The 24,069-nt window shown below is 39.3% G+C and overlaps 1 protein-coding gene across 2 annotated transcripts in view; it reads right to left on the bottom strand.

Moving 5' to 3' along the window:
• The window catches only part of pepd (peptidase D), a 125,253-nt gene that overhangs the window by 13,273 nt on the left and 87,911 nt on the right, over window positions 1-24,069 (bottom strand). For both annotated transcript variants that reach the window (XM_012960953.3, NM_001008093.1), the window contains 1 exon segment: window positions 10,094-10,242. In XM_012960953.3, the coding sequence (XP_012816407.1) occupies window positions 10,094-10,242 (149 nt within the window).

The following is a 24,069-nucleotide window of genomic DNA, read 5'->3' as shown; positions in this document are numbered from 1 at the left end:
ATTTTACTAGCATTTTCTCAACAGTACATCTTTGAGCTAAACTGGTTTAAATCTAAGAGGCAATGGGGGTAATTTATGCTGACATGGGGAAGACGTGCAAGAGTATGCTCATTGAACCAGCTGTGGTCTGCACTTCAGCACATACTATTTACTGGCTGGCACCTCCCTGCATGGTTGCATCTCTTGGTAAACATGTCTCCTGTCCAATGCACTGGTCTTTAAAAGCCACAAGTAAAATTATGCCTGTGAGACCAATGTTTTGGCTGTGGCAGTCTCTCTCCTATAAAAGCTAATGACAGGAGAGGATCAAGCAAGCTCAGACTGATAATCTCTAGATTTTGGAAAATGCCAGAGGGGCTGCTATAAGATGCCACAGACAGTCACTATTTGGTGGGCTGTTTGTATCTCTGTGTACTTTAAGGGCTCTGGCACATGGGGAGATTAGTCGCCCGCGAACAGGGAGTTTTGCCGCGGGCGACTAATCTCCCCGTGTGCCAGAGCCCTAAATGCCAGGGCCAATTTTAAATCAGCCCAGCCCAGATCTGTGATACAGCCTTAAAGGAGAAGGAAAGGCTAAGTCACTTGGGGTGCTAAAATGTTAAGCACCCCCAAGGGACTTTAATTGCTTACCTCGTACCCCGGGCTGGTGCCCCTGTTAGCAGAAAACTGCACCAGCCCGGGGCACCTGTAGCGATGTGCTTCCTCCTTCCGCCTGCGTTTCGCTAAGACTAACACATAGGCGCATGCACAGTACAGTGAAAAGCCGACTTCTCTGTTAAAGTTCCACTATTCACTCTTCTGCACATGCGCGCGCAGCGAACCAGGAAGGAGGAAGCGCTACAGCTACCCCGGGCTGGTACTGTTCTCTCTGTACAGGGGCACCAGCCTGGGGTACAAGGTAAGCGATTCAAGTCACTTGGGGGTGCCTAACATTTTGGCATGTGACTTTGCCTTTCCTTCTCCTTTAAAGACCAGTTTCTTGGTCAGGAAACACTTATCCTAAGAAATGCAGGGAGGAGCAAGTGAAAAGTATGAATGGAGGTAAATAGTTAGGACACCATATGGGGTTTTCCTAGATTTGGTATGGTGGCTTGACAATTTTATGATAATTATTTTACTAAAAAAAAACCCTGATTTTTAAAATATGTGCACTAGCACAAATATCAAATTATCAATGAAATAGGGGAGCAGAGAATATGGATTGATCTTTTGTATACTTATTTTTCTTGTTTTGTATCAATCATTATATCTAAGAAATGCTATTCTGCTTTCTTTGCTGTAGTAAAATAAAATACATTCCTTGGACTCTTATGAATCCATGCCCCTAGTAATGAAATCATAATCAATAACAGTTGCTCAGTTCTACAGAACAATAATGTCTGGCCTTTACACAGTGGGCAACAGAGTGCCCTTCATTCTTTTTGCAAATTGAGATGTGCAAAACACTTGTCTTATTTTTAACCCATTCAAATAAAACATATATACAGTACATAAAGATATAAATATATTATTCAGTTACTATTTATGTTGATGAGTGTTAATAACAACATTCCAGGTACCCACAGTCTGCCCACAAATTGTGGCACAGTAATCTATGTTAGCAGATTTTTTCGCTTTGCTATTTTTCAGTCACAGTAAAAAAATTTATTAGCTCATTAATCTTGGTTTGTCTTGAGACTAAGGGTAAAAGAGCAGGGCTTCTTCTGACAGAGTCTCAAAGAGGCAGACAGACTGCAATTCATGCCTCAGATGCTCAGCCACCAGAAAGAGATAAGAGCTGTGAAACATGCAGCACATCCAGTTGTCAGAGAATTGCAAACAGGCTGCTAAACTGTTTAGCGCCCCCTCCCCTGCTAATGTTTGAAGAGAGCTGTATAAAGGCAACCTTTATAATCAGCCAAAGAAAAACTAAATATGTATACAATATGCCTGAATCTAAAAAGTTGACAAACAGTAGTTGCCTTCTGGTGAAAGAATGGCTGATTTATCCCTTTTTCTTTTTCAGTCTATCATCTGAAAAAAATATTGTTGTTAAGACAATTTCTATGTTTATCACTGCTCCCTAGCATTTCCCCTGAATGAAAATACATTTTTACCTCATTTAAATGAAACATTTAAGACAGATTTGGGCCACAGCACATAAGAACACTTTTTGGAGTAAAAAACAATGGCGGGAATGCTTTGATAAATGTGTGAATAAAAATTTGACCAGTGTGAAAAATTTAATATTTTATAAATCTGCCCCCCCTCCATTTTCTTCTTTCTGCACAAGACTTGGCAGCCAATAAGTACATACTATTTACTGTTGACCTGTTTGAATTAGTTGCTATTGGTAATCAGACCTGGGGCAAACATTATAGGGTTCATTTACGACTAAAAATGAGCCCATATAACTCTATTTACATCTATGTTTTCAATAGGTACAGAACAACTTCTTGCTTAAATGGCAAAAACAAACTCTTGTGGTAATGCAATTGTCTGTGACCCAAAATTAAAAGACGTATTGACAAAACCAGGCATATTTTATATATAGCTGGTCTGTGTCTACACTGTATTACACGTAAGTTATGCCAAAACAATTCCAGCTATGATTTCAGTGGCATTTTTAAAAATACAAACAAAGCAACTATAAGGGAACCCACTGGGATTCCAAGGAAATAGCACTTTCCACTTCTAAGGGGCACATTTACTAACCCACGAATGGGCCGAATGCGTCCGATTGCATTTTTTTGGTAATGATCGGTAATTTTGCGATTTTTTCGGCGTCTTTACGATTTTTGCGTAAAAACGCGAGTTTTTCGGCGTCTTTACGATTTTTGCGTAAAAACGCGAGTTTTTCGGCGTCTTTACGAAAGTTGAGCAAAGTCGCGATTTTTCGTAGCGTTAAAACTTGCGCGAAACGTCGCGCCTTTTAAGTTTTAACGCTACGAAAAAGGCGCGACTTTGCGCGCAAGTGTTAACGCTACGAAAAAATCGCGACTTTGCGCAACTTTCGTAAAGACGCCGAAATCGTAAAGACGCCGAAAAAATCGCAAAAAATACAAAAAGTCGCAAAATGTTCATTTCCAATCGGAATTTTTCCAATTCGGATTCGAAATCGTGTCTTAGTAAATCAGCCCCTTAGTGTTGGACAGAGAAAGTTACCTGCTTAAGCTCAAAAGGAACATATTTGTTAGTGTCAGATATTATGACATCAGCCACAATTATCCTGTGATGAGGGATTAAAGGGGTCCTCAACCCAAAAACTCTTTTTCATATTGAAAGAAATGTAATTCTAAGGAATTTTCTAATGTACCTTAATTAACTTAAATAATTAAATTTAAAATGTTCAATGGTTTTAACGTTATTTATAAATGTATTTGCAGTATAAAGCAGTACTTGTTTATCCCTTCTTTCATCTGGATCTGACCCTCAGGGTGAAGACAGACAGGCCCTTAGTTGCCATGAATTTGTAAAATCCAGTTGCAGCGACTCATTGCCACTGCTCAACGTAGGGCGACTTGTACTGCACGTCTGCAGCGACTTCTTGATTTATACAGAAGTTAGTCATGTGATTAGTCACAGCGACTGGGGTTTTTTAGTCACAGCAACTGGGTTTATTAAAAATCACCACCTGACTTTGCCCTTAAAACATTTCAACAGGAGTCTCCTACAGACCAGTTAATCAGCTTTAATCAACTGAACAATACATTTAAACCACTGAAAATCTCTAACTGTTGTATATTGGAAACTGTGCAAAAAGTCTTTGGTTGGAGGACCCCTTTAAAAATGAACCTGAGAAACAAGAAATTCCATTTTATATCCCTAAACAACAAGTGAAACAAATAACATTTTTAACAGAGGGCAATAAACTTTATAAAGATGTTTCCTTGCAATTAAAAAAAAAAAACCCACAAAGAAAACACATTTTTGTATATTTTTCTTGCTGATTCTGCATGGAGGGAAAACTCGTGCAAAGCTTCTTGGTTATTCTCATTTGCTCTGAGGCACTGACACAATATCAGATTCCTCGACTATATTTCTTACTAAACCTTGGACCCACTTCCAGCACGTCCCTTTTGACCACCTACAGAGAATATATTATAGCAGCAGCTAAATAACAATATTTCCCTTAGGAAACAAATCTGTGGTTCCACTATTTAATGAATTCCCTGCAGTACATCTCTATGTAGGGGTGCAGATAATTCTAATCCTAACCACTGCCTGACATCATTTTACTGAGGACAAAGAGTCACAATGGGTAAAATATTTCGGCCAATGGGCTGGAAATGCAATACAGCAAAGTGGTGACACTCTCCCTCCTGTGTATTCAGTGTGTAGTTTCTTTTACAGAGTCAGAACCTCCGGCCAGCTTCCAAAACTTGACAAAAAACTAAATTTCACTCTAAAGAACCATTAGCAGTGACCAAGTTATTTCTTTTATTGCTAAATATGCAACATGTTTCGCATCCACAGGTCCTTCATCAGGTTTTCTAAGCACCTGAAGGAAACAGCTACAATCCTCCAGAAGGCTGGAGCTCAGCATATTACACATGTTTTAGAAGGTACAAAAAAGGATCCAGTTAGAACATTTCTGCACTGACAACAAAACTGACAGTGTTGCTTTAAAAAAAAAAAAAAAAAAAAACAACTTTTTCACACCCACACACAAGTAGTGATTTGTAACAGTATATTGCACATGAGGCTGGAATGCAGTTCAGTTTCTGTCCTGCTATTTATCAACAAGCATTATCCATTCAAAACTTCCATATGCTTGCAGCCCTGGCATCTCTCTCTATCTTAGAACAATAGTATTTTATATAAATTGCGCTTGTGTTCATGTTTCTTTTCCCCTACTACATCAATTCTTATAAGATGTGGCACAAAGACTTCCACTGAAATCAAAGGGAGTTTGTAGGAACGTGTTTTCAGTTAAAGCCATCACGGCCAATTGAACATCTGCCATTAACTGCTCTGGAAGCCAACAAGCATGCAAAAATATTTCAGGGAGAACTAGGGATGATAAGTACCTCCTAACTGCATTATGGCAAACAATAGACAACATGGCCTCCATTAAGGGAAAAAATAATCCACATGCTGTCATATGGTAATCATTGTACTTTTACTGTTATTTTATACCAAATAAATCAGATTGTTGTTTTCTCTCCTAATACATTTCACACTGACTAAATAAAATCACTGGAATTGACTTTATTTTAAATTGCAACACAGTCACTTGGACTGTAAAAACTGAATGTAAAAGTGCATATGGGGGTGGATGAATTATAGCAGAGGGTGCAAGCCAGCCTTGTTTCTAGCACAGCATTGGCCTTGTACTTGAATATCTGATTTTAATCATCAGCGTACAGCAATTTTCTTCCATAATCACTGAGGGGGCACCCATCACTTTCCATTCTGTCTCTTTCTGACACAGACTCCTCTCTCATCACAAATCTTAGTATCATGCTTTACCTTTCCACTCACTGAAGCACTGTGATATCTTAGACAGTTTTTCTTATGTTCTCTTCATATCCACATGAATAGGAGGCTAACCAGATCACTGCCCAAAAAAACCCTGCTCATCCAAATCCCTTTGCTCAATACACAGCCCATATTGTAATGCCAAAAGCTAGATTGTGGCAGAGTTCTCCCATCACAAGAATGTCACTGATAAGGGCAGCTTGCCGGCTATTTTGCTTTTATGCTCCCTTTCCAGCTAACATCTAGCTTGGATTTTAGAAAACAATAGTTTGTTCCTCCAAAATGATCTCTGAATGTTGCAGTGCAACGCTTTCAACTGGTATTTTATAATAGCAAATCCTCCATATGGGTAGTTGTTGTTGTATTCTGACAGATGATAACAGGCTGAGTTACCTAACACTGACAGTATATTTAAAACAAATTTAAAGAAAAATTATTTACAGGAAAAGCCATGCCCAGGCCTTTATCCAGAAGACATTTTGCTTGTCCAGGAAAAAAAAAAAAAATTGTAAAACCCAAAAGTTTAAGAAGGAACACAACTGCTACACCACACCTTTATTAATGGATGCTCCAACCCAGGGCTACCATCAGAAAACCACTTTTATATTGGGGTCCCTTACAACTCTTGGGATACTCTGCACCATACCAGTAACCCATGGCATACCTATGCAGCTCTAGACCAAACCTAGGGGGCAAGTTGTACAACTGTATGGGGTACAGTCATGTAATGTTTGTCTTTCTAGAAATAATTTGAAAATGAAATACTGCTCCAGCTATGTCCGTACTTTTAGCAATAGGAAAGAGTTAAATTGGAGTTGGATAATATTAGAGGTGACATGTTTAGAGAAAGTGTGTTGTCTCTCAAGGCCAGACGACTGCCTGCTTCCTGTGCAAGCTTTCAAGTTAAGGTTAGCCCCTTTAACTTGGCCTTTCTGACAGGAGCAGAAAATTTATAGCAATGGTAATCCACACGAGAGGAATTTCAGTGTGAACAATGAACAAGCTCTAATCAGCGGCAGGAATCCTGCTGCGAGAAGCTAATGAGAAACGGAAATCATAAGCGCTGGCTACACAGACAGTGGTTTAAGAACAGAATTTAAACCAGAAATATAGGTCAGCGTTTGAGCAAATGGCATGAAGGCATATGTTTAGCATTGAAACAAAGTGTGTCGTGCTTTCATTATAAAAGCCCTTTTCAGTTCAGTAAGCCTTGCACTCACTGAACTTAAATGTCTTATGAACTGGTATATCAAGATAATGATGTTAATACATGTAGAATGCTATCTTTTAGTATTTTAATAATATAATACGGGCCTGCATAATTAGCAAAAACATTAGCTAAATAAATGAATTGTATTTACCTGCATACAATCTAATAAGGGTCTAACACTGACAAGAACAACAAATGCATGCATGTACAACCTGCTCAATTTGCTAAGGGTTTTGGCCCAATCAGGATGACTTTGGCCGGCACATTATTTAATTAATGTTCATGTTTAGCTACAAAACAAATGTACCATTAATATATTACAACCATATATAATCAGTAAATATGTTTCCCACTAGTTTTACTGAAAAATAATATGATTTGAATTGTTTCTTTCTCATGTCAGAAAAAAAGACGAACATTCCTTCTGTTTTCCTGTGGGGCAATTTCTTTTTTAAATGTTGAGCAAGAGGGGCTTATTTATCAACACTGGGTACATTTGTACTTGGGCAATAATCCATAGCCCGTGATGAGGTTTTCCAGCCAGAAACAGGTCAAATAGTGAGCCCTAGTAAGTATGTGTATGGATATACAAAATTTCCTGAGCACTGTGTGCTGGTGCTGTATTTTGAATGTGCGAGCATGACTGCATAGGTTAGAGGAAACACTGCATATGACCATAACAATATTATGTTACAATTGGAAAATCACTTAGGTGCTATAAATATTGGATCTTGTGTATTATTGTATTTAGTGATTACAATTTATTAGAATATGGCAGTATAGTACAGCTTGCAGTTCCCCTGCTGCTTTAAAATTACAACTCCCAGATGAGGTTACAAATTTATGGGTAATGGAATTAAGACTGGAGGTATACAAACTGCTGTGTTCCAGCTGCTGCTGAACTAAAGCTAAAAAAGTTCTGAGACAGACAGTAGGGACATTGCTTAATTAAGTATTAGATACAGCGGGGAAAATAAGTATTGAACACGTCAACAGTTTTCTCAGTAACTATATTTCTAATGGGGCTACTGACATGAAATTTACACCAGATGTTGGTAACAATCCAAGTAATCCACACATACAAAGAAATCAAAACAAAATAGTCTTTATATTAAGTTATGTGTAATAAGGTGTAATGGCACAGGGAATAAGTATTAAGCACATTAAGAAAAGGAGGTGCAAAAAGGCATGGAAAGCCAAGAAACCTGCTGAAATCTGTCAGTATTTAGAAAGCAATCCTGCCCCCTATCAGTGCAAATTAATATCAACTGGTTTAGTCCTAATTTATGGCCTATAAAAAGTTTCTCAATACCAAGGTATCACACAAGAAGCATCTCATGATGGGTAAAAGCAAAGAGCTCTCTCAAGACCTTCCCAACTTTATTGTTGCAAAACATACTGATGGCATTGGTTACAGAAGTATTTCTAAGCTTCTGAATGTTCCAGTGAGCACCATTGGGGCCATAATCTGGAAGTAGAAAAATCATCATTTTATCCTACACAGCCACGGCCTCGCAAGATTTCTGACAGAGGAGTCAAAATAATAATCAGAAGAGTTGTCCAAGAGCCAAGGATTACTCATGGAGAACATCAGAAAACCTTGAATTAGCAGGTACAGTTGTTTCAAAGAAAACAATAAGTAATGTACTCAACTGACATGGCCTCTATACACGCTCACTGCGCAAGACTCCACTGCTTAAGAATAAGCATGCTGAAGCTCCTTTAAAGTTTTCTGCACAACATTTGGACAAGCCTATGAATTTTGGGAGAATATAGTTCAGTCAGGTGAGACCAAAATGTAACTCTTTGGATGTTATTGCACATAACATGTTTGGAGGAGAAATTACACTGCATATCACTCCAAAAACACCTACCAACAGTGAAGTTTGGAGGAGGGAACATCATGGCGTGGGGCTGTTTTTCAGCATATGGTACTGGCAGACTTCATAAAATTGAAGGAAGGATGAATGTGAAATGTACTGGGACACTTGATAGGAATCTGCTGCTATCTACCAGGATGCTGAAGATGAAACAAGGGTGGACATTTCAGCAAGACAGTGATGCCAAACACACAGCCAAGGAAACTCTCGAGAAAGAAAATAAAGCTGCTAGAATGGCCCTGTTAATCACCCGATTCAATTGAAAATCTATGGAAAGAACTAAAAATCCGAGTTCAAAGAAGAGGCCTCCAGACCTTGCATGCAACTAGTTTATCCATACAGGAGGTGCCGTGAAGCTGGCATTACCAACAAAGGCTTTTCTCCTAAGTTTTAAATACATTTCAGTAAGTGTGTTAAATACTTATTCCCTATGCCATTCCACTTTATTACACATAACAATTTCTGGATTTATTTGTTTTGATTTCTTTGTATGTGTGGATTACTTGGGTTGTTACCGACATCTGGTGTAAATTTCATGTCAACAGCCCCATTAGAAATATATTTACAGAGAAAACCCTTGAGGTGTTCAATACTTGTTTTCCCCACTGTAATAGCTGCACCCAAACTAGAATATATATATATATATATATATATATATATAGATACAAGTCAAGGAAACCATAGCTGTAGTTGAGCATCAGCTGGACTTTAGCAACTAAAGACTGTCATTGGGTGCTTGGGTTTGTACTTTAGACACAGCTAGACAGGTAAGGGCATTTTATATGATATAATACATCATATAAGATATAATTTCAGAAACCTATGGAGTATAAGAAAGCCAAAGGATTCAGGCCACAACGGTAAGGATCTTTAAACAAAAAAAATTACTAACCCTCATACAAAATAAAAGGCACTAAGTTGCCCAAAACATCTTTTATTGCAGAACCTCAATGTCAGAAATATATATTCTGCTTACTTTGTCCAGAACTACCATGTATACACTGTAGTTATAATGTAGCTCCATGTGCCTTTATATTGTGAGAGGATTCCTACTATTACTAAGATTTTACTGTATTTTACATGACTAAGGGGCGTGTTTCCTAAGATTAGAGATAAATATCACTGGTGATGTTGCCCATAGCAACCAATCAGATCTTTGCTTTTGATTTCTAACTTGTAGGTAACTTCAAATTTAATTCCTGATCTACGGACAACATCACTGGTGATATTTATCTCCAATCTTAGTAAACATAACCCTAAATGGTATTCACAAACATTGACTTACAGAGTACAGACCATGTAATTATTACACCTTAGTACAGAAGTAGCTGGCAATACATTTTTTAATGTAAAAGTTAAAACCTGAAGGCCATCTAAGGTCCTCGTGATTAATCCCAATGATTATCTGGAGTGGTGCCAAATAGAGCAATTGGAGAAAGTGGTGACGTTTAGCAGGTGTCAGGTGTGATATTATATCTGTAGATGACAAATGAAGAGATTCTGTTTGCCTGAGACAAACTGTTCTTGCAGCTGGATGGGTTACCTGGTTTTACAGCTTTCATGACCGCACGTGATGACTTCAGCACAGCCTCATAAACAGCCCTCTGATCTGGAGTGAACTTGCCATTGGCAGGAAAGGAGCAGGTAATGTCAGAACTGTAGCAGTAATATTCCCCTCCCATGTCAAACAGGCTGAAAGATAAAGACAAGGTGAGATTTTACATTGAGGATAAAAAAATGTCACCTTTCCCCTCTATTTTAATGAAATGGTGACGTATTAACCTTCCCACTAAGCAAATGTTGGTCTTCTTTTTAAAGTAATGAACATTTCACAAACCATGTACAGGTATGGGATCCGTTATCCCGAAACAAATTATCCAGTAAGCTCCAAATTAGGGGAAGGCCAACTCCCACAAATTTCCATTTTCTCTGTAATAATAAAACAGTACCTGTACTTGATCCCAACTAAGATATAATTAATCCTTATTGGAGGCAAAACAATCCTATTGGGTTTAATTAACATTTACATGATTTTTTTTAGAAGACCAAAGGCATGAAGACCAAAATTACAGAAAGATCCCTTTTATGGGAAAACCCCAGTTCCCAAGCATTCTGGATAATAGATCACAAACCTGTACAGGAGTGTAGTATCCATACAATATAAAACCATAGTTAAAATTTTTCTAATTATTAAGCTGTAATATATTATTTTAGTAGAGGGAAAATTACTTGCTAAAATTAAGGCTTTGTTTACTTGGTGCAGATTTGCAGTTGTGCAGTACCCATAGCAACTAATGAGATGCCTTTTTCTAACTATAGAACAAATAAAAGCAAGCTGCTGATTGGTTGCTATAGAACACTGTTTTAAGAAATGATGCACATAGACATTTTTCTAAAGCAGTAGATGAGCAGATGACTTAACTTATTTAAGGCAGCACAAGCACAATTAAAAATTCCTTTGAGTAAGAGCCTTAAAGTGATACTAACGCACAAAAACTACTCTTCGGAATATTAATGTACATTAAAAGTTACCTATAGGTCATTGTTGATCAATCAAGTTTCTAAACTTGACTGTTTTGCCACCCTGACTGTCCCTTTTTAGGGTAATAGCTTCTAAAGCTAATGGACTCTTGCTGCTCAAATATGGCAGCCCCCTCATTGGTAACATATGGATCAGATAGGTAATGTAAAAGCATCCAGCAAATACTTTCATGGCAAAATTATTTACAGCATGCACAGACAATGTTATGACAGGTTTAATTTTAGGTGCCAGTATAACTTTAAATTGACTGTGTACCTGCAATGGCAAATATATGCAGTCACCAGAGTATTCAGAAAAGTGTTTGCCTTTTTCAGTAGTAGTAATAAACCAGCACCTATAGCTCTCCTGTTGTTGTAGCAAACAATTACTGCTATATAAAACCAGACACAAAGTTTGCTCATATATTTGTAGCCCAAAGACACAGAAAAACAACAAAAAGACCCTGTGGTTTGGCATGATGTCTGCACAGAATAGAGACTTACTAGCAGTTATCTATTACAGGTATGGGAACTGGGGTTTTCTGGATAATGGATCTTTCTGTAATTTGGATCTCCATACCTTGAGACTGATAAAAATCATTTAAATATTGAATAAACCCAATAGGATTGTTTTAGCTCCAATAAGGATTAATTGTAGCTTAGTTAGGATCAAGTACAAGGTTCTGTTTTATTATTACAGAGAAAAAGGAAATCATTTTCAAAAATTAGAATTATTGGAGTCTATGGCAGATGGCCTTTCCGTTATTCGGAACTTTCTAGATAACGTGTTTCCGGATAAGAATCCCATACCTGTACTGCTAAATGTAAAAAATGGTCACCCAATGACAACCCAGAACTACATGGGCCCCATATATATTCAATCCATTAGACCAGTGAAATTTGGCCATAGTGTACAGATATGTCAGTACATATCTGTACATATAAAGGTTGCCAGAGGCGTCACCATGTTATACTTACAATGACATTCTAATAAGCAAAGGAAGCTTTCATGTGCATATTTGATTTACATATAGTTTATTACTTTTGTTTAAATTCCAAATGTAACAATTTATTTCAGTTTAAGATGCAATTAGCACAACTGCCAATTCAGCTTGTAGTAAATCTGGAACTATGTAGGCAATGGGAAAAGTTATGTATGGAGCATACCTCTAGCACACCTGGTGTGCAGATCCTTAAGCCATAGGCTACAACCCCTACTTAGTTTGCTTATACATATTTAATGTGTCTCAAATTCACATCCTTACAGTCTTCTAATACTTTAACTTGTGATTGGTCAACTGTTGAGAGGTGGAAGAGAGACTTAACCACAGGGCCAAAACTCCTTTTTTTCTTGAAGCCATGCCCCCTAAAGCAACAAAATCCTAAAAGTAAAGGTAACCCCGTGGTTAAGGTAAGGGGAAAAGATGACAAGAATATATCCAGAAAAGATGGAAAAAAAAGTCACTGGTGTAAAAACTAGCATGATATATGCAACTTTCATAGAGCTACATGACACCTGATAGCAGGACCTATAAAATGGTGCTAGATGGAAAAAACTGAAATGTATCTAAAATTAGATGCTAACAAGTATTTACCCCACCGTATTATGTTTTATAGAAGTCTTCACAATCTTCTCTATACTCTTTACCATACTGAAATATCCTTGCTAAAGCTAGAAGTGAATAGGACACATTCCCTCCAGAACATCATGTTAATGGGTGATGTAATATCACAGCTACTATAAAATATCCAAAATCACACAATTAGAAAATAAGAATGCTGAATATTAAATAAAACATTAACAGATAGGCAGACATACAATAAGCTTAAATACAATTATAAATGTTTTAATTGTGTCTTCTATCCTACCCTGTCTGGTAGATGCCAACTGCAAATTAAAAAAATAGATGCTTGTGTTCAATGTTATGTGTACTGTAATTTTCATCTTCATTTATCGTGCAAATATTGAAAGCACAGTTAAATAAATGGGACAATGAAAGGTATGAGAAAAAGAGCAACCAGTCAGGTGTTGGCTGCAGGAAAACCAAGGTAATAAATGCTCTGTAATAGGTACAAAGAAGGCAGCACAGCTGCTTGAAAGCCAAACAGTACTGCTCATGTCTTAGGTCAGTAGGAAAATATCTCTCATAGAAGGCATATGCTTTATAGGTTAGAAAAATGAACCAGGTTTTAGTAGGCATTTCCTTTCAATATTGCTTTACTTCGCTGTTCTGTGAGGACATTCATTTGAAACAAATCTCTTACAGGGGACCTGTCACATAGACATAAAAATTGCATAATAAATGTCTTTTTCATATTAAATCAAATTACTTTTTTTATTAACACAAAGAGCCAATATAAAATATATTTAAAGATCCCAGTTGTTAATCATATATTGCCTTCCATTCAGCACTCCTCCCTCCTCATCATCATTTAATTGTGTAACCAGTGCATGGGCATGAGCATCAGGAACCCCATTCTGGCACATAAACAAGATTTTGGCATGATGAAAAGCTTTCCTTATTAACAAAATGGCACCTGCCTGCTTGCTGTGTTTGTGTAATTCCAAGACTAAAGGAAACAAGATTTATATTATTTATATAGTGAAAGTGAAGTTTATTATGTAAAAACTTAACATTTTTATTTTTTTTCCAGCCATACAGTTGTAAAATGTGCTTGTGCATTTATGGTCATTGTCCTGTTGCATTATCTAGCATAGGAAAAACCTTTCATGCCATACTAATGCCCTCACATTTGCCTATAGGATACCCTAGCATAAAGATGACTTGCTGGTGTCCCTAACACTTCATCTAATTTTATAAAGCTTATAATACACTAATATACTGATACAGTGCAAGAGTACACAACTCTGTTTGGCAAAACAAATATATATATATATATATATATATATATATATATATATATATATATATATATATATATATATATATATAAAGGCACAGAGCCGCACACACAGGGACTTTGCAATAAGTGAAAAATTTATTGAAAAAAAACTCTTCCTCAGGGACAAACCAAAAGACAGTATAAACCCAACCCCCTATAAATACCCCTCCACAGAAAAACAGCGCCAAAAACACAGTGATTGTAACCACAGTAACCAATATAAACAATGTGCTAGTGTATAGAGAGCAGAACAAAATCAAGTAAGACACGCAGTAAAACAGTACCAACATGTAACATAGAAGAGTAAGATGTTGCAAAACATTATTGAAGTGGTGTGCAAGGAGTAACTAAAGTAGCTACCAATAACAACAGTAACTAGTATAGACAACAAAATCACACAAAAATTATCAATGGAAATCAAATTTATCAACCCATGGAGGTCTGGATTTGGAGTCACACTCAAAATTAAAGTGGAAAAAAACACTATAGGCTTATCCAACTTTGATGTAATGTCCTTAAAACAAGTCAAAATGAGGCTCAGTAGTGTGTGTGGCCTCCACGTGCCTGTATGACCTCCCTACAACACCTGGGCATGCTCCTGATGAGGTGGTGTATGGTCTCCTGAGGGATCTCCTCCCAGACCTGAACAAAAGCATCCACCAACTCCTGGACAGTCTGTGGTGCAACGTGGCGTTGGTGGATGGAGCGAGACATGATGTCCCCAATTGAATTCAGGTCTGGAGAACGGGCGGGCCAGTCCATAGCATCAATGCCTTCGTCTTGGAGGAACTGCTGACACACTCCAGCCACATGAGATCTAGCATTGTCTTGCATTAGGAGGAACCCAAGGCCAATCGCACCAGCATAGGGTCTCACAAGGGGTCTGAGGATCTCGTCTCGGTACTTAATGGCAGTCAGGCTACCTCTGGCGAGCACATGGAGGGCTGTGCGGTCCCCCAAAGAATTGCCACCCCACACCATTTCTGACCCACTGCCAAACCGGTCATGCTGGAGGATGCAGCAGAACGTTCTCCACGGTGTCTCCAGACTCTGTCACGTCTGTCACATGTGCTCAGTGTGAACCTGCTTTCATTTGTAAAGCGCACAGGGCGCCTGTGGTGAATTTGCCAATCTTGGTGTTCTCTGGCAAATGCCAAACGTCCTGCACGGTGTTGGGCTGTAAGCACAACCCCTCATTGTTGGGCCCTCATACCACCCTCATGGAGTCTGTTTCTGACCGTTTGAGCAGACACATGCACATTTGTGGCCCGCTGGAGGTCATTTTGCAGGGCTCTGGTAGTGCTCCTCCTGTTCCTCCTTGCACAAAGGCGGAGGTAGCGGTCCTGCTGCTGGGTTGTTGCCCTCCTACAGCCTCCTCCACGTCTCCTAAAGTACTGGCCTGTCTCCTGGTAGCGCCTCCATGCTCTGGACACTACGCTGACAGACACAGCAAACCTTCTTGCCACAGCTCGCATTGATGTGCCATCCTGAATGAGCTGCACTACCTGAGCCATTTGTGTGGGTTGTAGACTCTGTCTCATGCTACCACTAGAATGAAAGCACCGCCAGCATTCAAAAGTGACCAAAACATCAGCCAGAAAGCATAGGAACTGAGAAGTGTTCTGTGGTCACCACCTGCAGGACCACTCCTTTATTGGGGATGTCTTGCTAATTGCCTATAATTTCCACCTGTTGTCTATTCCATTTGCACAACAGCATGTGAAATTGATTGTCAATCAGTGTTGCTACCTAAGCGGACAGTTTGATTTCACAGATGTGTGATTGACTTGGAGTTACATTGTGTTGTTTAAGTATTCCCTTTATTTTTTTGAGCAGTGTATATATTATATATATATATATATATAATATATATAATATATATAATATATATAATATATATAATATATATAATATATATAATATATATAATATATATATAATATATATATATATATATATATATATATATATATATATATATATATATATATATATATATATATATATATATATATATATATATATATATATATTATATATATATATATATATATATATATATATATAGTACAAAAAATACCCCGCACTCACAGGACTTACAAGAAATAAAAAACTTTTTATTGGTCAAGTAACTAACGTTTCGGCTGGCACAGCAGCCTTTTCTCAAACTTTGAGAAAGGCTGCTGTGCCAGCCGAAACGTTAGTTACTTGACCAATAAAAAGTTTTTTATTTCTTGTAAGTCCTGTGAGTGCGGGGTATTTTTTTGTACTATCTCCATTATTATAATTCTGCACCCAGGCATCCTTACCCTTTGGAAATGTGAGTGCCTGATTTCCTTGGACTATATATATATATATATAAATATATATAGGGAGAAAAACGGAAGCCACACTCGCAGGACTTATGAAGAAGGAAAAATTTATTTTGTTGGCAAAAAATGAACTAACGTTTCGGCTGCAACACCAGCCTTTGTCAAAGTTTGACAAAGGCTGGTGTTGCAGCCGAAACGTTAGTTCATTTTTTGGCAACAAATAACTTTTTCCTTCTTCATAAGTCCTGCGAGTGCGCCTTCCGTTTTTCTCCCTGTGTACCTCTTTTCAATTCTGCACCCAGGCAATTTCAACACTTTTTTCGTGAGTGCCGGCGGTGTCGGTGTCGGTGTGTCTCTCTCTCTCTCTCTCTCTCTCTCTCAAAACACATTATGACTATGAGCTCAATTTATTTGCATAACATTTGAAGAGTGCATTTTATGTCTTTTACAGTAATGTATTTCAGAATAAAGCAAACCTAGCTGAATAATATTTAATTGGAGGTTTAATATTAAGAAATCTGAACACGTCAGCTATGAGCTTAGAAGCATGTAATACTACATTTTATATCCTGTAATAAAACTTTATGGCTAATTGCGCACAGAAATAAATATCTGTCTACAAAGGAGAATAAACCAGTATTTAAGATTATGTAACCAATAATGTCACCAAACACCTATTTCACAAAGCAGTGCCCCAATACATGAAAAGTATAATTAAGGCAAGTTACAGGATAATGTGCAAGTACCAGTGACTCAAGTAGGTGAGAAGTCAGTGTGAACATCTTGCAGCTAATTAGGTTATGAATATGTGTGTGTGTGTGTGTGTGTGTATGTGAAAGATCAAATTATACCACTTCTGCATTTAACAATAGTGAGTCAGTGTCAAAATAGACAGACAATCGTCACATGTTATAACTCCTAATTCCTTACTCCTGTAGTCATTGATAAACCCAGTTTCTGTGCTGTATCATTACAAACTTTCAGTAAGACAGAAGTGAATCAGCGGCAGCAGTAAAGTCTGCAGCTGATCCAGAATCAGCTATTTTAAAAATAGCAAACAACCGAAAGTAGTTAACTTTCATACTTTCTTTAAAGGAAAAGAATCGTACATGTGTATCCATTAAAAAGGAGCATATGGGGGGGCGTGGCCAGCATGAGCTCCGGGTAGGACGCATAGTCCCAAGCTCCGACAGGGGATCCTAAAATCCTGCCATAACCCCGTAACAACTGTACCTCAAAGGGACCGCTGACACAAGGGTAACCTCCCTAAAGCTCGAGGCACTCCAAGCGCTGTGGATGGGCCGCAATAAAATGACCCGCGAAAAAGACACGGACCCGCGCAACAGCCGCTACCATGTCACAAGATGGCGCCGACTTGAATGTGATGCGCAACGCTTCCTCACCCGGGACAAGTAAAGGTGAGACGGTTGCACGCAGGCTAGAACAATATGCAAGGGCCCCGCAGCCCCAACGCTCCCCCACTGGCAGACCACATACATCTCCTACGCCATCAATAAATGCAGGCACTATAGAAACCCCACCTGGGGCGCATGGGCCTACAGCACCAACCCAATATATGCACTCTCCTGAACCTACTCTAACGGAGGTGCTTAACACGATAACCGGCAACCACACGGTGCTAATAACTAGAATTGATGAACTCAAAACTGAATTCACAATTTTAAAACATGATGTGCAGAAAATTAGGGAGCGAACGGGAGAAGCGGAGCGCAGAATAGGAGACATAGAGGAAAACACAAACCCTCTACCAGGGCGCATCACAAACACTGAAAAACAAATACAAGCCCTAGAAGCCAAGGCTGATGACCTTGAAAATCGCCTGAGATGGAACAATATCCGCATACTGGGCATTCCAGAAAGAGCGGAAGGAACAACACCCGAGAAGTTTGTAGAACAATGGCTGACCACTACCTTTGGCCAAACAGCCTTCTCTGCAGCATTTACAGTAGAACGGGCACACAGAATCCCTGGTAGACCACCCCCCCGGGCGCCCCAGCAAGACCACTGATCGCACGACTACTTAACTACCGTGACAGAGATGCAGCACTAGCAGAAGCAAGGAAAGCAGGGGACATCACTTTTGAAAATCAAAGAATCTCAATCTACCCAGACTTCTCAGCTGAAGTAAGGAAAACGAGAGCAAAGTTTATGGAAGTCAAGCAACAACTCAGACAAAGAAGAATCCCATATGCAATGATTTTCCCGGCCCGTCTTAGAATAACAGACAGCGGGAAAACACACTTCTTCAACACACCAGAGGAAACGTTAGCTTGGCTGGAAGCACGCCCGCGCAACTCTCCAAACCGAGACCTACAATAATCTGGGTATACCCCTAGGGAGGACAAGATGAAGCCCAGGCTACTGGACAGGTAATAACACCAAAGACGCAAACATTGCAAATCACCATATATGGTTCACCAGCTTTAATCCTGACAAATAACCTGTCACTCATCACTGGACTGGTACTAAAGGTCCCGGCGGGACCAACACTGCCATACTATAAGATATACAGGACATAGACACTAAACCCCAAGCTCGGAGCTCAGGGAATAGACTCACAGCAAACTACCTACAGGATCTAGGCCAGGCACAACCCCCATACTTCTTAAAGTTTCAATGTTCGGTATGTAAACTCACTCATGGTTATATTTTCTGCAACAGAGTGGGTGGGGAGGGAAGGGAAGGGAACATGTTCTTACAAGTTTATGTGTTTTTATAATGCAGTGTCTGAATTTCAACTAACCAAAATGTCTTTCAACCAACAACCTCCAGGGAACTATAGTAACACATATATGGTAAATGCTAAAATATGGCTATAGCCAAGATAGTATCATGGAATGTGAGAGGTATGGGGAATGCCATAAAGAGAAGGCTGGTATTTGATTTTTTAAAAAAGGTTAAGCCACAAATAATTATGCTTCAGGAGACCCATCTGACAGGTAACAAAACTCTAGCCCTTAAAAAGGCATGGATAGGCCCCACGTAACACTCTCTATATTCAAATTACTCTAGAGGGGTCTCAATCCTAATAAGCAAATCCTGCCCGTTCACGACTAAAAAAGTAATCCTGGACGGAGAAGGGAAATACATTATACTACATGGGGCAATAAATGGGAAAACAATCATTATAGCAAATATATATATTCCACCCCCCTTCCAAGATGAAACATTATATGCTATAATGGAAAAAATTATATCCCTCCCCCCAGCACCCATCCGGTTAATGGGTGACTTCAATGCAACAACGGATGCGAATCTAGACAAATTAGCAGCACAAAAATCGGCCAAACTGGCCTTTGTCAGATGGGTCTCCACATACGGACTGATAGATCTGTGGAGAAGTAGAAATCCTGGGGAAAAACAATTCACTTGCTATTCCACAGGACATAACTCTTTATCCAGAATAGATCTGGCACTGGGATGCACAGAACTTAATAAACAGGTACAGAAGGTAGAGATACTGACTAGAGGTATATCTGATCACTCCCCGGTACTGCTAACACTGACCACCTCACTAAAACCAGTAGACAGAATTTGGTGATTGAGCCCATACTGGGCCAACCATGACGCTATGGCAGAAAATATTCAAAACTGCATTGACGCCTACTTCGCTACCAATTCGCAAGGTACTCCCCCAGATACTACCTGGGACGCACTAAAGGCGTACATTAGAGGGGAATTTATAAGCAACATCAAGGCACACAACTTAAATGTAGAAGCAGATATTTCTTATAAATCCCAATTATTGAAAGAAACAGAAGCAAAATATGTCTCTGATCCCAGTGATAACAACAAACGAGAATGGCAACAAAGTCAGGATGCCCTCAACACAATCCAACTAGAACTAACTAAAAAACACATACTGTACCAGAAGGCAAACATATTCGAACATGGGGACAAAACAGGGAAACTCCTTGCGACAATTTCCAGGGATGATACCATTAACACTTCCATATCAGCAATAAAACTGCCAAATGGCCAAATCACCTCCTCCCCTGAAGAAATAAATCAGGCCTTTAAAGACTTTTACTTCGAACTATACACAACCAAACTCCAAGTAACCCCAACAAGTCTCCACTCATACCTAGACTCCCTACATCTCCTCACAATCACACCGACAGCAGCACAACAAATTGCACAGGACATCACACCAGCAGAAGTAGAGACAGCTATAGCGGCTTTACCCTCAGGGAAAACGCCAGGACTGGATGGCATGCCAGGCGAATGGTACAAACTGCATGCAAAAAAACTAGCACCCACACTGGCCCAATTATATAACGGGGTACAAGAGGGAAACTCACTACCACAATCAATGAGGGAAACCCTAATAGTCCTCATACCTAAACCAGGCAAGGACCCGTTTTCATGCTCCTCATATAGGCCCATATCTCTAATAAATGTGGATGCCAAAATTTTAGCAAAGGTGCTAGCAAACAGACTAACCAAATATATCACAGGCCTCATATCCCCAGACCAGACAGGATTTATGCCCGGAAGGTCAACTGACACCAACATCTGAAGACTTTTCACAAATCTTTCCATAAAGCACAACAATGCTGGGGAAAGGATAGTTATCTCATTGGACAATGAAAAGGCCTTCGATTCCGTGGAGTGGGAATACCTATGGGCCATACTCAAAGTAATGGGAATACCCCCTACATTTATAGCTTGGATCCAGGCACTATACCATTCTCCAATAGCTAAAGTCCGCACTAACGCCAAACTGTCTAATTTCTTTCCAGTAAGCAGGGGCACTAGGCAAGGATGTCCCCTATCACCTTTACTTTTTGCCCTGGCAATGGAACCACTGGCATCCCGTCTTAAATTGACACAGGAGGTGGAGGGACTCAAAATGGGCAACTTAACAGAATTAGTATCTATGTACGCAGATGACACTCTCTTATACTTAGCCAATCCACATCGAGCTTTATCCTCAGCCCTAGACATTATAAACGACCATACCTCCTACTCCGGTCTCAGGATAAACTGGACCAAATCAGTTATTCTCCCAATAGACAAACTCCCCAATCCGCCCAATAAAACAAACCAGTTAAAATGGGTAAATTCGTTTAAATACTTAGGGGTGTGGATTCATGCAGACCTAATAAAATACCCTGAACTAAATATCAACCCGATTATGAGACACCTAGAGAACAAAACAGATACATGGAAGCGCCTACCCCTTACCTTGACTGGTAGAATAAACCTATTCAAAATGATAGCTATCCCTAAACTAACATATATTTATAGGCAATCCCCTATAACAATTCCTCAAACAGCATTCCGCAAATTAAGAAGCCTAATGGTATCACTCTTTTGGAATGGGGAACAACCCCGAATATCCTTACAGACATTACAACGCCCAACCACTGGGGGGGATTAGCAGCCCCAAATTCATACATGTACTATCTGGCCTCACAGCTAGTTACGGCATGGAGATGGACCTCACCATCTCTGACTAACGCAGCTACTTTGCTAGAGATACAAATTATGGGGTCCCAAGAAGATCTACAAAATCTATTATACAGGGGTACAAAACATACTGATAAAGCTACTCAACCAATGAAAGCCACTGTTAATGCATGGAAGAAAATATACCAAATCTTCCCAAGGGCACAATCACACTGTTCACAGTATACCCCCTTATGGCATAATCCTAATTTGGAACAATACAAAACAATACCTGATCCAAGTATATGGACTCGCCATAATATCAAATATATATCGGATGTAATGCCACAGGGAACACTGCTCACCTTCCAAGAATTGAAACAAACCTTTACACTCCCTAATACTATGCTCTTTAGGTACTTACAACTGCGCCACGCCACAAGAACTCAATTTGGTGGTCAAGTAGTGGACACAACCCCAAGAAACTTTGAGACCCTCACTCATGTAGAGGATCTTAAGAAACCTCTCTCAGTGTTTTACGCTCAGCTGATGAGGGCAAGCAACACAAACCTCACCAAGCTATACGAAAAGTGGCAAGGAGATATTCCCCAGCTCACCCCAGAGCAATGGGAAGATGTACTTGAGGTAACATTTGAAGGAATCATCAGCAGTAGAGACAGACTAACACAACTGAAATACCTCCACCGTACTTACATGACACCCCAAAGACTGCACAAAATACATCCAGATCTGGGACAGGACTGCCCCAGATGTGGCTACTCCCCGGCAGATTTTATGCACATGGTGTGGAACTGCCCACGGGTACAAAGGTTCTGGGGGAAAGTAGCAAACACCATACGGGACAGAACGAATCTAGTACTACCATTAGATCCAACAGTAACTCTGCTAAATCAAGTGGAGGATCTATTTCCCAAAAGGGCTGAAAGAACACTAATCCAAATACTATGTATGTACGCCAAGAAAACGATTGCTCTGTACTGGAAATCACCGGATAGTCCTAGAATGGCAGCATGGGAATCCATGATTAATAAAGCTATACCCCTATATAAGCTGACGTATATAAGGAGAGGGTGCCCTCAAAAATTTGATAAAATATGGTCAGTATGGATTGACACAACGCCCTCCTAAAAATAAAAAAAAGCTGGAAAGACCCCACTTCTAAAACTCCCCCTCGACTAACCCCCACACCCAGACATAAGGTGAAAGAGTAATATTAATATTTCACTAAGTCCCGAAAAGGCCAAAACAAAGGTTGAATGATGAACAGTATACTGTATGTACTGTATAAACAAGAAGGCACTGCAAAGTTATTAGGGTTAAGTTGTTAATGTATTGTATTTTATTTACCTTTTGTACAACAAGCAAAAGAAAATGGAAATAATATACTGCATACTATGTACAATAAAAGAATTGTTAAAAAAAAAAAAAAAAGGAGCATATGGAACAAATGCTATGGGACCCTGTATATAACTGCTTCCATGAATCACGCCAGCTCAGATATAAACATCCATTTATTCAGACCAGGTCTGGACTAGGATTCAAAATAGGCCCAGGCAATTCAAGTACACAGAGGTCCAATAAATAGTAACTGTCCATGACATCTTACAGCAGCCCCTCTGGCATTTGTCGGAATCCACAGATTACCAGTCAGGGCCTGATTCAGACTGCCTGATTCCTCCAAAGCTGAAAGAAGATATGTTTAAACTAGCTGCTAGTTAAGGACCCCAGAACACTCATATATTAAGTGTACGAATTACAAAAAATTCATATTTGATCGTACTGTGCGTATTTTCTGCTACTTTTTCGCACTTTGCGACAAAATTTGTGCCACAAAATCTTTTGTCACGCCGAGTACGAAAGTTTCGGATTCATTCAAGCTTCGGTATCGTGACTTTCCCTGGGCCAGGTTGGAGCTGCAGAGTGCCATTGAGTCCTATGGTAGGCTTCCAAAATCATGCACAGAAAGATCAAAGTCCGAAAGCTTTTCCTGCTGTTTATGATCGTTCGGATACGAAAATTTTGTGACTTTCGGATCACCAATACGATATTATCGTGACTAATACGATTTTTTCGTAAGCATTTTCGTGATATTTGCGACCATCAGAAATTATCGTATTTAATCCGAATTTTTCCCAATTCGGGATACAAACTCGTACTTTGATGAATAGACCCCTTAGTGTGAGAGACTTTTCTACACATACTCTAGGTTTGTATGTGAGAACATAATGGACAGGGTCTAGAGAGTTTACTGTCCCACCACAGCTTGTTAGAGCATGGGCTTCAAAGTAGATTAGGGCACCAGGTGTTTCTAAATAAAAGGGCCTAAGGCTAATGCTACACCATGCGCAAG

The sequence above is a fragment of the Xenopus tropicalis genome, chromosome 4 (assembly GCF_000004195.4).
Source record: "Xenopus tropicalis strain Nigerian chromosome 4, UCB_Xtro_10.0, whole genome shotgun sequence".
Classification (NCBI taxonomy): domain Eukaryota; kingdom Metazoa; phylum Chordata; class Amphibia; order Anura; family Pipidae; genus Xenopus; species Xenopus tropicalis.
Note: the sequence above shows the minus strand (reverse complement) of the source record. Positions and strands in the feature narration are given on the sequence as shown.